The sequence below is a fragment of the Vitis riparia genome, chromosome 19 (assembly GCF_004353265.1).
Source record: "Vitis riparia cultivar Riparia Gloire de Montpellier isolate 1030 chromosome 19, EGFV_Vit.rip_1.0, whole genome shotgun sequence".
Classification (NCBI taxonomy): Eukaryota; Viridiplantae; Streptophyta; class Magnoliopsida; order Vitales; family Vitaceae; genus Vitis; species Vitis riparia.
In genome coordinates this window covers 21,632,456-21,645,955 of record NC_048449.1, presented here as the reverse complement: position 1 = coordinate 21,645,955, position 13,500 = coordinate 21,632,456, and the positions used below count along the sequence as shown (strand labels likewise).

Here is a 13,500-nt window from a genome sequence, read left to right as displayed (position 1 = left end):
GATAAGCACAAGAATATTGATTGCGAGCACATGGGTGTTAACATACATTAAATAAAATATAGAATATTAATATATTTATAGAATTGAATTTGTTGTACTTAATTTTATCATACTCAAACAAAATGTAAAAAATTAATAGTAATTACAATTACAAGTAACATTAATATTTACTTTCTAAAAGGAATTTTAAAATGACGGTTAATTTTGTAATTATTTATGACATTACAAATTGATACAAGTTTTGACTAATATTTAATATCTTTTTATTGAACCTTTAAAATAATAAATTAAATTGAAATTTTTAATTAATTTTTTCTTAAATTAATTTTCTAAAATTTAAAGTTCCATAAAAAAAAAAATCAAAATTGATTTGGTTTGATCAGGGTCAATTCAATTTATCTCTTTCCTATCCCTACTCAAAATTGAAAAAATATCATTTTCTTGAGAATTAACCTTATTTATGGTCAAGAATCATAGTCTTTTGTATGTGATTTTATATGTACTTAATTTTTAAATTGGCGTTAATACATGAGATTTAAAAGAATATCATAATCTAAAAAAAAAAATTTAATATGATAATTAAAAAAATATTTTCAAATGTATTATAGTCAAAAGAAATTCAATTGAAAGTTGACTATGGAAATTGCTTTTTAAAATGATAATTTAAAAAAAAAAAATTGTAGCTTAGGAAAGAATGCTAAAATTATCATATTTTACTAAATATTTTAAAAATAAATAATATTTTTATCAAAATGTCATTGATATATATGTCAAATAATAATAATAGAAGTAGACCTGACAAGCTTAATTTCTTCCATGATCCCCATAAACATGTTTGGGTATGTAATGTACAATGGAATCCCATCTTCTGTTCACCACCCTATTTTCTCCACGGGAGAATTGTGTTTTTAACCCAATTTAGCTTGGCAATTGAGTTAAGGTCCTCTTTTCACCCATAATTAAACTCAAAACTCCATGAAAGAGTAGAAATCGAGAAAAATGGCATTTCCTTTAAATAATCCCTAAAATACTCTTTAACTATTAAATAAAAAAACTAGGTCACCCTATCTTTCTCATTCTCTCTTTTAACTCTTTTATCCTTCTCTCACCTATTTATTAGTGGAATTAAGTTGAATCATTTCCCAATCATTTTTCTCCATTAAATTAAATATGAAATATAAATGGTTAAAAATTATTATTACCAAATACATTTTTGAAGTAAATAACTTTTAAATACCTCATCAAATATTATTCATTTCTTTTCAAACTTACATAATATATAATAAATATTTTTTAAATACCTTGAAAACTTACATAATATATAATAAATATTATTTTTTATTTCAAACTTATATTATTTCTCATATATATTAAACAATTTTTAAACACCTCATAAAATATTAGTATTCTTTATTTGTTCTAGCTTGCAAATTAGACATCAAATTTTTTTTTTAAACTTATATAATAAATAATTTTTAAATACCTTAGCATTTTTTTTTGTTTATTACTTACAAAATGATAAATATGTTTAAATACCTCATAAAATATTATTATTATTATTATTTCTAACTTTTAAATTAGACACATGATGTTTATTATTTCTCATATTATTTTGGAAATAATGTAAACACTCACACACGCGTATATATATATATATATATATATATATAATATTAATCAAGAAGACAATATTTCTAGTAATGGGCAAAATTAAAGTCTTCAAGATATTCGAAAATTTTCCATTCCAAAATTACCTAATTGTTTTCCACACTAATCCTAAATATTTTTAAATAAAGATTTGAATATTGAAAACTATTAAAATAAATATTTTCTTGTTAAAGCGATTTTTTAAAAATAATCAAATAAAAATCATGAAATCTTCAAACCTATAATTATAATAAATATTTTTAATTTTAAAACTAATTTCATAATTTAAATTAATATTTTTAAAAAATAAAAATGTTATGAAAATAATTTTTGTTTATTTTAATTCCATTTAAATATAATTTTTAATCTCTATTGATAACAATGAAATTATGTTTATAAAAACAAAATAGTAAAAATATATATTTCATTTTGTTTACTTATAATGAACAATTCAAATATGATTGATTTTAATTTTATTTCCTATGTATTAATTTATGTAAGGAATGTGTTAATGACATAGTTTGGTAATAAAAAAAAAATTATAAATAATCGTCTTAATGTCAAACTCAAGTTGTTTAAAAATTGTACAAAACCTATTAGGAGTCTTGTACACCATTGTATACTTGACACATTTTCCTTACACAATTAGTGTAATACCCTTGTATAGTGGCACAAATTTCATATTCTTCCTAAATTATGTGTCCATGCAGGTGTGTTATCTATGTTTTTAATGGTTTGGTTGAAAAAATGGTGGATGACTTAGGTAAAAAAATTTTCTCCGAATATCATTATTAGGGAAAATATTGAAATTTTCATGTGAAAGTTAAATAAAGTGCATGACATAGGTGTATGACCCTTGGGTGACAAGAAAAATAAAAGAGTTGTTCAGAATCAATTGAAATCTTTTACAAAGGATGGTCTTGTACACTTATTATATTTCCTTTGTACAGTTAATGTAATACTCTTGTACAGTGGCACAAATTTCATATCACTTATAAGTTATGTGTCCATATAGTGTGTTGAATCATATTTTCAATGGTTTAGTTGAGAAAATGGTGGATGATTTATGATCAAATTTTTTTCCCCAAATATCATTATTGAGGAAAGTATTGAAATTTCCATGTGTGTTTAATCATATTTCCAATTGTTTAGTTGAGAAAATGATGGATGACTTAGGATCAATTTTTATCCCCAAATATCATTATTGGTAAGGTTATTAGAATTTCCATATGAGAATTAAATAAAGTGCATAACATATATGTACAATTTGTGGATGATAAGAAAAATAAAAGAATGGTTTAGAATCGATTGAAATATTTCATAAAGAGTATTATTGTACACCCTTGTACACTTAGTATATTTCCCTTCTACAGTTAATGTAATACTATTATACAATGACATAATAAATGAATAAATTTAATTTAATTCTTTTTATTAATTTCATATAAAAATAGTACTAAACAAAGTTTTCATTTTTTAATTAAATGTATTTTCAAAAAGAGACAATATAAAAATAAAAAATAAAAACTAGAAAAATATTTTTAAGCCAAACTCAAACATAATCTATATAATTTTTAACTACTTGTTTTCATCTAAAATAAGTAAATATACCTTTCAACCATTTTATATAAGAAAAATTCAATCTCTACTAGGTATAAATATACACTTCTAAAATTAGGTCATACGAAAACATTTTAATTGAGTATCTAAAATAAAAACTATCCATCCATCATTTTTCTTTCTTTTTATTTTTCTTATTTTAATAAATTTTCAATTAATTCAAATTATTAAAAAAATCCTTAAGTAAACAAATTTGTAATATTTCATATAATTTATTATTAAAAGTCATGTTCAAAAAGTTATTAAAAAAAGGAAGAAAGAAGATTAAAAAAAAAAAAAAATTTTTTATTTTATAATAGTAAAAAAAACTTTAAAATATTTTTTAGTATAAAAGAAAAGAAAATAGTGAATATATTTATTTTAAATAGTGTTTTAATCATTAAATTATTTACTTCAAAAATATAAAATATAATTTTTATTTATTTAAATTAATGTTTTTTTAAAATAGTATTTTTCAAAATAGTATTTGAATCATTAGTATAATTTTTGTTTATTTATAATTTAAAAATAAAAAATAATATTGATTTTTTAATTATTTATGAAAGATTTAAAAAAAATAATGAAAAATTTAAAAATGATTAAATAAAAAAGAATTTGTTAGTGACACGTGAAAAATGGTAGAATAAAAAAAAAAATTAAGGGTATTTTTATTGGTTACTATCTCATATAATTATACTTGTAATCAATTATGGATAGTTGGACTAACTTATCTTAATTATCAAAACGCAATTCTCCCTTTCTCCACTTTGGTGATTGACATTTTTGTCGGATTCCTTCTTCGTCTTTTTCATTAATTCAAGAAGTGTTATTCAAATACTTTATTGTAATTTGAAAGCATTAAAAAATAAAAAATTAATGTGATGGAAGGACAGTTTGGCATGTGAACGCTGACATGCACAGGCTTTCCCCGATCCCAACACCACATGTTTTGTTACCCACAAAGGAGACGTTGGCCCCCTCCTCCCAAGTCCCAGTGTCTCTCCCGTCCAACGGCTACTTAATGATCCAACGGTCATATTTCGATCTGAATGTGATCCGACAATCAAACACATTTCCCAACGGCTATTTTGATTCCCAGTATAAATGCTTTCATCTCTATTCCATTTCCTCTCCATTCCACTTGAAAGCCTTCCTGATCTCGTATTAATTATTGCATCAATTATTTTTTTTTTCTCATTTTCTCTCAAAATTTTATAATTTTGATACTGTTGAAGCTGCTGCAGATTCATTACGAATCAACGTCAACCACTACTGTCACTAAATTAATATTGTTATAAATTATGACTATGGTTCAATTTGAGTATTAATTCAAAATTTTTAATATTAAAATTTAAATTCATTGTTTATGCTTCATTATTGCAAATTTAATTATGTACTTATTTACTTAGTGAGATAACTCTATAATTAATTAATTCAATTTAAATTTTAGTTTAATATTTGATTTCATTGGATATCATTTTATGCGGTTTATCATGTACTTCAACATCTGTATTATTACTTCATTGATTATTTTTTAAAATATTTTTAATATTTCATAAGTTTTTGATTAATTTCTATTCATAAAATTCAATCATCAATATTTATTTTATTTTATTTATATAAAATCACCAATTTATTTGAGCTTTAACAAGTGACCAATTATATATATAATTATCTTATCTTAATTCATCCTTAATAGAAGGAGTGTAACTAATCAATATAAAATAATGTCGTAATGTGATGTAAAAATGCATGCCTAAAAATCATAAATTTGAACAGCATGTGCCTCATGTTTATTTATAACCATAATACATTGAAATCTCTTTCTAGAAATTATTTGATGAGCATATGATAAGTTCACATTGCTTTTTGACTAATCAAAGTATATCATATTAGGCCCACTGCATCTTCTTCTATTATCCTCTCACTAGCTCTCTGTATATCATCACTGCTTGTCTGGTGGTATTCTCTCTTACAATTCTCTCAACTCCTTCTCCTACCATACTTTGTTGGCGTTCTGTAGTTTGAGTTCTTCCAAAAAATGGCTGAACAAATCCATTCAATATTATAGCTGACGTTTTAACCAAGTTAGGCTCCTTGGCTTTTCGACAAATTGGATCTGCGTTTGGTGTGGCAAAAGAGTTAACGAAGCTTACGGAGAAACTGGACGCCATCAGGGGTGTACTGGTTGATGCTGAGAAGAGGCAGGAGGAGAGCGATGGAGTAAAAGCTTGGGTGAGGAGGCTCAAAGATGTTGTGTATGATGCCGATGACTTGTTGGATGACTTTGAGACGCTTCAGCTGCAGCGTGGAGGAGTAGCAAGGCAGGTCAGTGACTTCTTCTCATCTTCAAATCAGCTTGTATTTCGTTGTAAGATGAGTCATAGACTCAAGGATATTAAAGAAAGGATAGATGAAATTGTAGAACAAATGAATCTGCTAAATCTTGTTCAAGGGAACATAGTTCAGAGGGAGGTGGAGAGTAGTTGGAGAGAGACTCACTCATTTGTGTTGACCTCTGAAATTGTGGGAAGAGAAGAAACCAAAGAGGAGATAATAAAGTCGTTGGTGTCATCTGATAATCAAGAAATTCTTTCCATGGTTGCCATTGTTGGGATTGGGGGGTTGGGTAAGACCACCCTTGCCCAGTTGGTGTACAATGCTGAGACAGTGGTGCAATATTTTGAGCCCAGAATATGGGTTTGTGTTTCTGATAATTTTGATGTGAAGTCGTTGGTTAAAAAAATCTTAAAAGAAGTGTGTGAGCAAGATGTAGAAAGGTTGGAGTTGAATGGTTTAAAAAATCTCCTTCATGAAAAAATTAGTGAAAAGAGATGCTTGCTAGTGCTGGACGATGTTTGGAATGAAAATTCTGAAGAATGGGATCGACTGAAAAGTTTGTTGATGGTTGTTGGAAGGGGAAGTAAAATTTTGGTGACCACCCGACATAGTAAAGTCGCATCAATAATGGGAATTAATTCTCCCTTTTTGTTGCAAGGGTTGAAAGACACCCTGGCTTGGGATTTATTTTCAAAAATAGCATTCACAGAAGAACCAAAGAAAGTGCATCCAAAGTTTGTGGAAATGGGAAAAGAAATTGTAAATATGTGTAAGGGAGTTCCGCTTGTCATCAAAACATTGGGAACAATATTGCGCCTGAAACCAGAAGAAAGTCATTGGCTGTCCATAAAAAATAATGGAAATTTGCTATCACTAGGAGCTGGAAGTGATAATGTTTTATCAGTGTTGAGGTTAAGCTACAATGATTTGCCAATCTATTTGAAGCCATGTTTTACTTATTGTGTGTTATTTCCAAAAGACTATGAAATTGAGAAAAACATGTTGGTGCAATTATGGATGGCACAGGGCTATATTCAAGCTTCAGATGTAGGAAATCAATATTTCAAAGAATTATTGTCAAGATCATTATTAGAGGTGGCTAAAAAAGATGTTGATGATAATATATCAAGTTGTAAAATGCATGATCTTATTCATGATCTTGCACAATCTATTGTTGGATCTGAAGTCCTTGTTTTAGAAGATAATGTGGAGAAAGAGAAGATCTTGGACAGAGTTTATCATGTGTCATTCTTTAAGATGTCGAATATCCATTGGAAGCATTTGAAACACACAAGGACCATTTTGAAATTAGATAATTCAATTTGCAGACCTACACTTAAGTGTTCCCGTGTGTTGAGCCTAAGTGGAAAGATACCAAAATCTATAGGTAAATTGAGTCATCTAAGATATCTCAATCTTTCATACAATGATTTCAAGGTACTCCCAAATGCTATTACAAGGTTATATAATTTGCAAACATTAAAACTTACTGGTTGTGTAAATCTAAAAGAATTTCCCAAAGACACAAGGGAATTGATTAATCTGAGGCACTTGGAGAATAATGGGTGTGGACGTTTGAGTTATATGCCCTGTAGGATAGGGGAGTTGACTTTGCTTGAAAGCCTACCACTGTTTGTTATTGGAACTGGGAGTAAAGTTGGCAGATTGAGTGAATTGAAAAGGCTGAACAACCTTCGAGGAAAGCTACGGATTGAAAAGCTTGAAAACGTAAGGGATGCTAACGTAGAATCCGAGGAAGCAAATTTGGGGGAAAAACAATACATTGAGTCCTTGGAATTAGAATGGTCATATGGTGAAGAAGCTCAGTCGGGTGAGGATGCTGAGTCAGTGATGGTAGGCCTACGGCCACATCGAAACCTGAAGGAGCTTTTTATAACAAGATATGGAGGTAGGGTGTTTCCAAGTTGGATGATGAATGGTGGGTTGAGTTGCAGACTCCCTAACCTCATCACAATTAATTTGAAAAGTTGTTCAGGATGCCAGATTCTACCGCCATTTGTTGAACTCCCTCACCTCAAGTCTCTGAAGCTTCGGTATTTAAGAAAGGTGGAGTACATGGACTACTGTTCATCAGGAGGGCCATTCTTCCCATCACTTGAGTACCTCGAACTCGAGTACATGCCAAAGTTAAAGGAGTTGTGGAGGAGGGACTTATCTCCAACACACCCACCTTCATTTCCTTGTCTTTTAGAATTAAAGCTCACAGATTGTCTTGAGTTGGCATCCTTGGAACTGCATTCATCTCCTCTTCTTTCCAAGTTAGAGATTGAAGACTGCCATAAGCTGACATCCGTACTACTGCCTCATTCTCCTCTTCTTTCACAATTAGATATCTCAAATTGTGGTGACTTGGCATCCTTGGAACTGCATTCGTCTCCTCTTCTTTCTCGTTTGAAGATCTTCCATTGCCCTAAGCTCACATCCGTGCAAGTGTCTTCGTTACCTTGTCTTAAGGCACTAGAATTGGGTGAAGTGAGAGAAGAAGTACTACAACAGTTGTTGGCCACTGCTTTTTCATTGGAGTCTCTGTCTATTTACAACATAGAAGATTTGGTGACTCTCCCAGATGAGCTTCATCAACACGTTTCCACTCTCCATACTCTCAAAATTTGGGCTTGCACTCATTTGGCAACATTCCCACACTGGATAGGCGACCTCACCTCGCTGAATCAGCTTTGTATTAATTCTTGCCATCAATTGCCATCATTGCCAGAAGAATTCCGTTCTCTTAGAATCCTCAAGAGTCTCACAATTGGCAACTGGTCTGGTTTGACAACATTACCAGATTGGATAGGCAGCCTCTCCTCACTTGAATACCTTGACATTCGTGAATGCCCTAAATTGACATCATTGCCGGAAGAGATGCGTTCCCTCACAACCCTCCACACACTCGGTATCTCCAAGTGTCCACATTTATCGGAAAGATGCCAAAGGGAAAATGGTGAAGATTGGCCCAAGATTGCTCATGTCCCAGACATTGTTGATTGGGACATTCTTTTATGTGGAAAGCCAATTCAGGTCTGAAATGTACCCTTCTTCTCATTCTTTTATGCCTTCGTTTTTATTATTTTTACAATCAATATCCTGTAATAACATGAATTCTATTTAGGTAATTTATGTATAGCAAAAGTTGACTATATTAGCATATAAAGCAAAAATTGCTTTTATTATTTATGTTCGCACCTTATCAATTTGATGGAATGCTTAAATGAGTAAGTTTGAAAAATTTGCTCTTCAATTCAATTACTAATAACGATATAAAATTATAATTAAAGATCGACCTTGATTTAATTACTATTTTATAGCAGATTCACCTTATTTACTTAAGAAGTTTGTGATTATTCCTTGACCCATCTTGAAATCACTTCCTGCATTCTTCAATTCCCCAGCATGAAATCATTGCCAAAAGTTTGGTGTAAGGATTTCTCATGGCCCAAAAATTCATATCTACTAGATGGCCAATATAGGATTTGAGCTTCAAAGGTAATAGATGAGATTGATTCATAATATATTTTTGTTCTTGGATTCAAGCATATCATCTATAATATATTTCAGTTTTGCAATCCAATCTTTCATCTTGCTTTTAATAGCTTCAATTTTTATTATATACTGCCAAACTGTTTGATAAAATGATTAGTTTGAAAAGGTCACTCAGTTTGAAAGGTTTGCATCTTTAAATCAATGTACAATTAGAAAAGCCATTAAATTTGACACAATTTGGAAAGAGTTAACTCACTTCCACCATACTCTCCAATCTATAATCTCTTTAGTTTGTGTCCCATCCATAATATTTATTCGTTATCCGGGTTTGCAATTTCTCTCTTTTTTCAGCTTTTGGTCCTTTAGTCATTTATCATTTATCATTTTTCAATCAATTTATTAAAAACTCTGTACTATGTTTTTAGTTATGATCTATTGATACTCATATGCAGTAGAATAACAAGTTCAGTGAGGAACTAAAGCTGGCTGGAGTTCACATTGGCCTCCTCTTCATGGAAGTCTCAAAATATCTCTGCCAGAGGTGGGACTGTGACACCTCCCTTCTCTCGAGGACTGTAAACTGTCTGTGTAGAGAACAATGTCTCTGTCTCAGCATATTCAACATGTCACAACCGTTGAGAAGAACTTCATCTGTTAGAGAATGAGGATGATAGCAACCATATATTTCAGGTGCCCCTCTTCCTGTTATTGATGGTTACTTCATCTTTTATTTTTCTGTCTATCTATTAAGAATCCTGTGCACCTTTGTAATCTTGTTTGTTAAATGGATCGTGTAACTGTCAGGTGAACTCTTTTATTGCAGATGTAATTGTTGCCACATCAAAGAAAAAGCTGATAGTGTTGTAAGAAAAAGCAGATAGCGTTGTGGCTGAAATACCTCACTTTCTTTCAGTAACTGGAAAGTTAGGATTGTCTTTTGCAGCGATTCCACACCTCACTTTTCTCAAGCTATTGAAACTCCAAAGCTGTTGTGTCCTAATGTGTTTGTCTCAAGTAATTCCTGATCACTACCCTTGAAGCCTCAAAAGTTATCTCTACGGTTTGGCCTTCAGTTGTTGACTGCCCTAATATGAAAGCAATTCCAGAAGAGATGTGCTGTGAGCCTACTGTCTATGCTTAGAAACATGCCGAAAGGAAAACTCAAAGACTGACCCCCTGAAATTTCTCAAGTTCCCACAGTTGATGTCGACTAGAAATGATGGCTGATTCTTGAATTGATCTTGTTCTCTTCAATTCAAGCATGTCCTCTACAATGTTTCAGGTTTGTAATCAAACATTTCTCCTGTTTTTGAAGCCTTCATTTTTTATAATCTTACAATCAATCTTCTAAGAGTTTAAATACTTTGTTTAAAATTTTGTTTTCCTAATTCTCATATGCATTAGCATGTATAAAGGGGGGGGGGAAAATCTTTGTTGCTGCCCTTCCATCTACTTTTTACCTGTTAAAACCGTTGATTATTAATTTATTACTTCTCATTCAATTTGTTAAAGACTTTCACATTCTGCTTGGAGTTTTGATTTTTCTAATTTTCATATGTAGTAGAACACCAACAATTTGCACAAGGAATGCATCTTACTGAATCATACAACAATCTGGTCACCCTTTATTTCAAGTTTCTTGACCTTTTGAATTAAAATGCTACGGAGTAAACCAATAATGGTTTTGAGATCATCTTTACTTTCACTGAAAGGCAATTTGTAGCATCATTTTTCTCATTCCTGAAAGTACTAAATCTTAATAGTTTGAGACATGAAACGAAACATTGTTGAAATGATTTTCTTATCTTATGTTTGCTTTCCATACATTTGGAAGCTTTCTTAAACTAAATATTTTGTTATAGGTGTTAATAGTTTTCAAGATAATGCAAAAAAAGGTGATAGTGAAGATAGGCTGAATATTGCCCATGCCTCCTGATATATCTTGACAGGCTATTGAGAGCTGGTGCAATAGGAAAGGCTTTGCTCACTTGCTAAGGGACAAGCCCTCTTCTCTGTTCTGATTTGACAACATTCCCAGTCTGGATAAGCAGGCTTACATTACTTGCAGAGCTTCAAATTCATTCTTGCCCTCAATTGATATCACCACTAGACGAGATGGATTCCCTCAGCACTCTACAAAGACTCACAATTTGGGACCGTTTGACAACATTGCTAAACTGTATTGGTAGCCTCGCATCAACTGTTCTTGTTTAGCAGCTTTATTAGACTGAAAAAACAACTCGACCTCTCTTAATGAGCTTCAGAATGCTGTCAGCCTTAAATTGAAATCACTGCCAGAGGGGGATGTGTGCCCTCAGCACTTCAATGTTCTCGAAATTGACATGGATGGCTGATTCATAAAGGATTTCTGTTCTATAATTCAAGCATGTCATCTACAATATATTTCAGGTTTGCAATCCAATGGTTCTTCCAGTTTTTAATAGCTTCAATTTTTATCATTTTTTTCCCCAATCTATTTGGAAAAATGCTTAGATCACTGAGTATGAAAATGTTGCATCTTCCAATCAATGTACAATTAGACAAGTTCTTAATTGGTAATTGAGGACCAAGGTAATCATGTTACTTCAATTTTTACATCCTAAGATTTTTGGAAAACGCTAGGATTGATTTAGTTACTATTTTCTTGCAAATTTGAAACTCGAGATTATTCATTGGCCTAAAGCCCAAAGGAGATCAGTCTTGAATTTGCCTAAAATTTCACATGGCCCAAAAATTTATACTCTTAGATGACTCATGCAGAAAGGAATTTTGCTATCTTTTCTACAGTCCCTGTCTTCTCTATGCTATGTGTATGTATTAGCATAGACAAAACAGTAGGATATTCCTATGCTTTAATACTATTTTCTAAATATCACTTGAACTAAAGCACAACATAGACAAAAACACTTGATTATTATGTCAACCATTGATAGAGTTAGCATAGAGAAAATGCAATGTTCCTTTGATATTATAATTTAGTTGAACCTTTGTGGCCTGAAAGCATGCTTGTAATTAGTAAAGTTTGAAAAATGTATCTTTAAAGATATCAATTGCTAGTTCTGTTTTGCTAAAATGATCTTGCTATTTTCTTGCAGATGTAATTGGTGTAAATTCAATGTAAAAAGGGATAATGGTGGGGCTTGGACATCTCTATCAGTGGATGCAACATTTAATCACCTTTGAGAGGTGGAATAAATGTTGCAAAGAGCTTTTTTTGTCGAATAATGAGTTGATGCTTCTGCTATTGGAGCTTGGAAATGGTAACATTCTGGAAATCCTTAAAATCATTAATTTCTCTTGTTTTGTAACTTTACCGGACTAGAAGACAGCCTGACATCTCTTAATGAGCTTGAAAATGTTGTTGGCCTGGAATTGAAATCACTGCCGGAAGGAATGTGTTACTCAACACTTCAACTTTCCTGAAATTGATATTGACTAGCTATGGTACCTGATTTAATAGGATTTCTGTTCTTCAATTGAAGCATGTCATCTACAACAAATTTCAGGTTTGCAATCCAATGTTCTGTATTGCTTTTAACAGCTTCAATTTTTATAATGTTACTGTCTATATGTTCGAATAAATGCATAGATCACTAAGTTTTTGAAAATTTTGCATCTTCAAAATAGTGAGGAACTAAAGCTGATTGGAGTTCACATTGGCCTTGTCTTCATGGAAGTCTCCAAATATCTCTGCTAGAGGTGGGACTATGACACCTCCCCTCTCTCCAAGACAGTAAACTGTCTGTGCAGAGAACAATGTCTCAACGTATTCAGCTTGTCACAGCTGCTAAGAAGAACATCTGTTTGAGAATGAGGATGATGATAGTGGCACACAATTCAAAGGGAAGCCTCATAACCATTTGGATTGGTGGCTTGACACCACTGGAAGGTAACAATCCATTGGCACCATTGGCACTCTACATAGCCTCAAAATCTCTTAATACATAAGGAGAAGATGCCAAAAGGAAAAGGACAAATTTATATATGGATGGCTGGTGCATGAAGGACTCACTGGTCTCTTTTAATTCAAGTGAGTCTTCCACAATTCCAGGTTTTCACTGCCAACCTCTCTTCCTACTTTTGTCGGTTCATGTTTATTGTTTTAGAACCCATCAGTTGCAAATATTGCATTATTCTAGTAATATTCATCATGACTAATAAGCTGGCGACAAACACTGATAAATTAATATTTCCTCTACTTCTGCCTTTTCTTTCATTTTTAATTGTACAGTTGGGTACACAAGCAAAAGAGAATTGTTTTCCATGCCATTTGTGAGTGTCTGAGCCACCATGACAACGCTGTTATGCTGTTTGAGCCCTTCAATGTTCCAGAGACAAATGTTGGCCAGTTATGGATGGCTGATGAATATGAAAAGGGTTATCTCAATTGCATCACCAACCTTAGCCCTCAGT

At 31.5% G+C, this 13,500-nt stretch overlaps 1 protein-coding gene across 6 annotated transcripts; it reads left to right on the top strand.

The window, feature by feature from the left end:
• The first annotated feature begins 5,549 nt into the window (after positions 1 to 5,549).
• Positions 5,550 to 13,486, top strand: LOC117909163 (putative disease resistance protein RGA4). 6 transcript variants are annotated; one of them, XM_034823072.1, is made up of 8 exons: positions 5,581 to 7,895; positions 8,028 to 8,625; positions 9,540 to 9,777; positions 9,911 to 10,369; positions 10,950 to 11,496; positions 12,183 to 12,593; positions 12,715 to 13,138; positions 13,319 to 13,486. In XM_034823072.1, exons 1-3 carry the CDS (start codon positions 5,623 to 5,625, stop codon positions 9,540 to 9,542), a joined length of 2,874 nt encoding a protein of 957 aa, XP_034678963.1. In that variant the 5' UTR covers positions 5,581 to 5,622; the 3' UTR covers positions 9,543 to 9,777; positions 9,911 to 10,369; positions 10,950 to 11,496; positions 12,183 to 12,593; positions 12,715 to 13,138; positions 13,319 to 13,486. The 6 variants fall into 6 exon arrangements, 5 of the variants coding, with proteins under 5 accessions (XP_034678963.1, XP_034678960.1, XP_034678959.1 ...); XM_034823069.1 differs by having other exon boundaries at positions 5,581 to 8,625; positions 12,183 to 12,347; positions 12,548 to 12,593; XR_004650307.1 differs by lacking the exons at positions 5,581 to 7,895; positions 8,028 to 8,625 and adding an exon at positions 5,550 to 5,574.
• Positions 13,487 to 13,500: the final 14 nt, after the last annotated feature.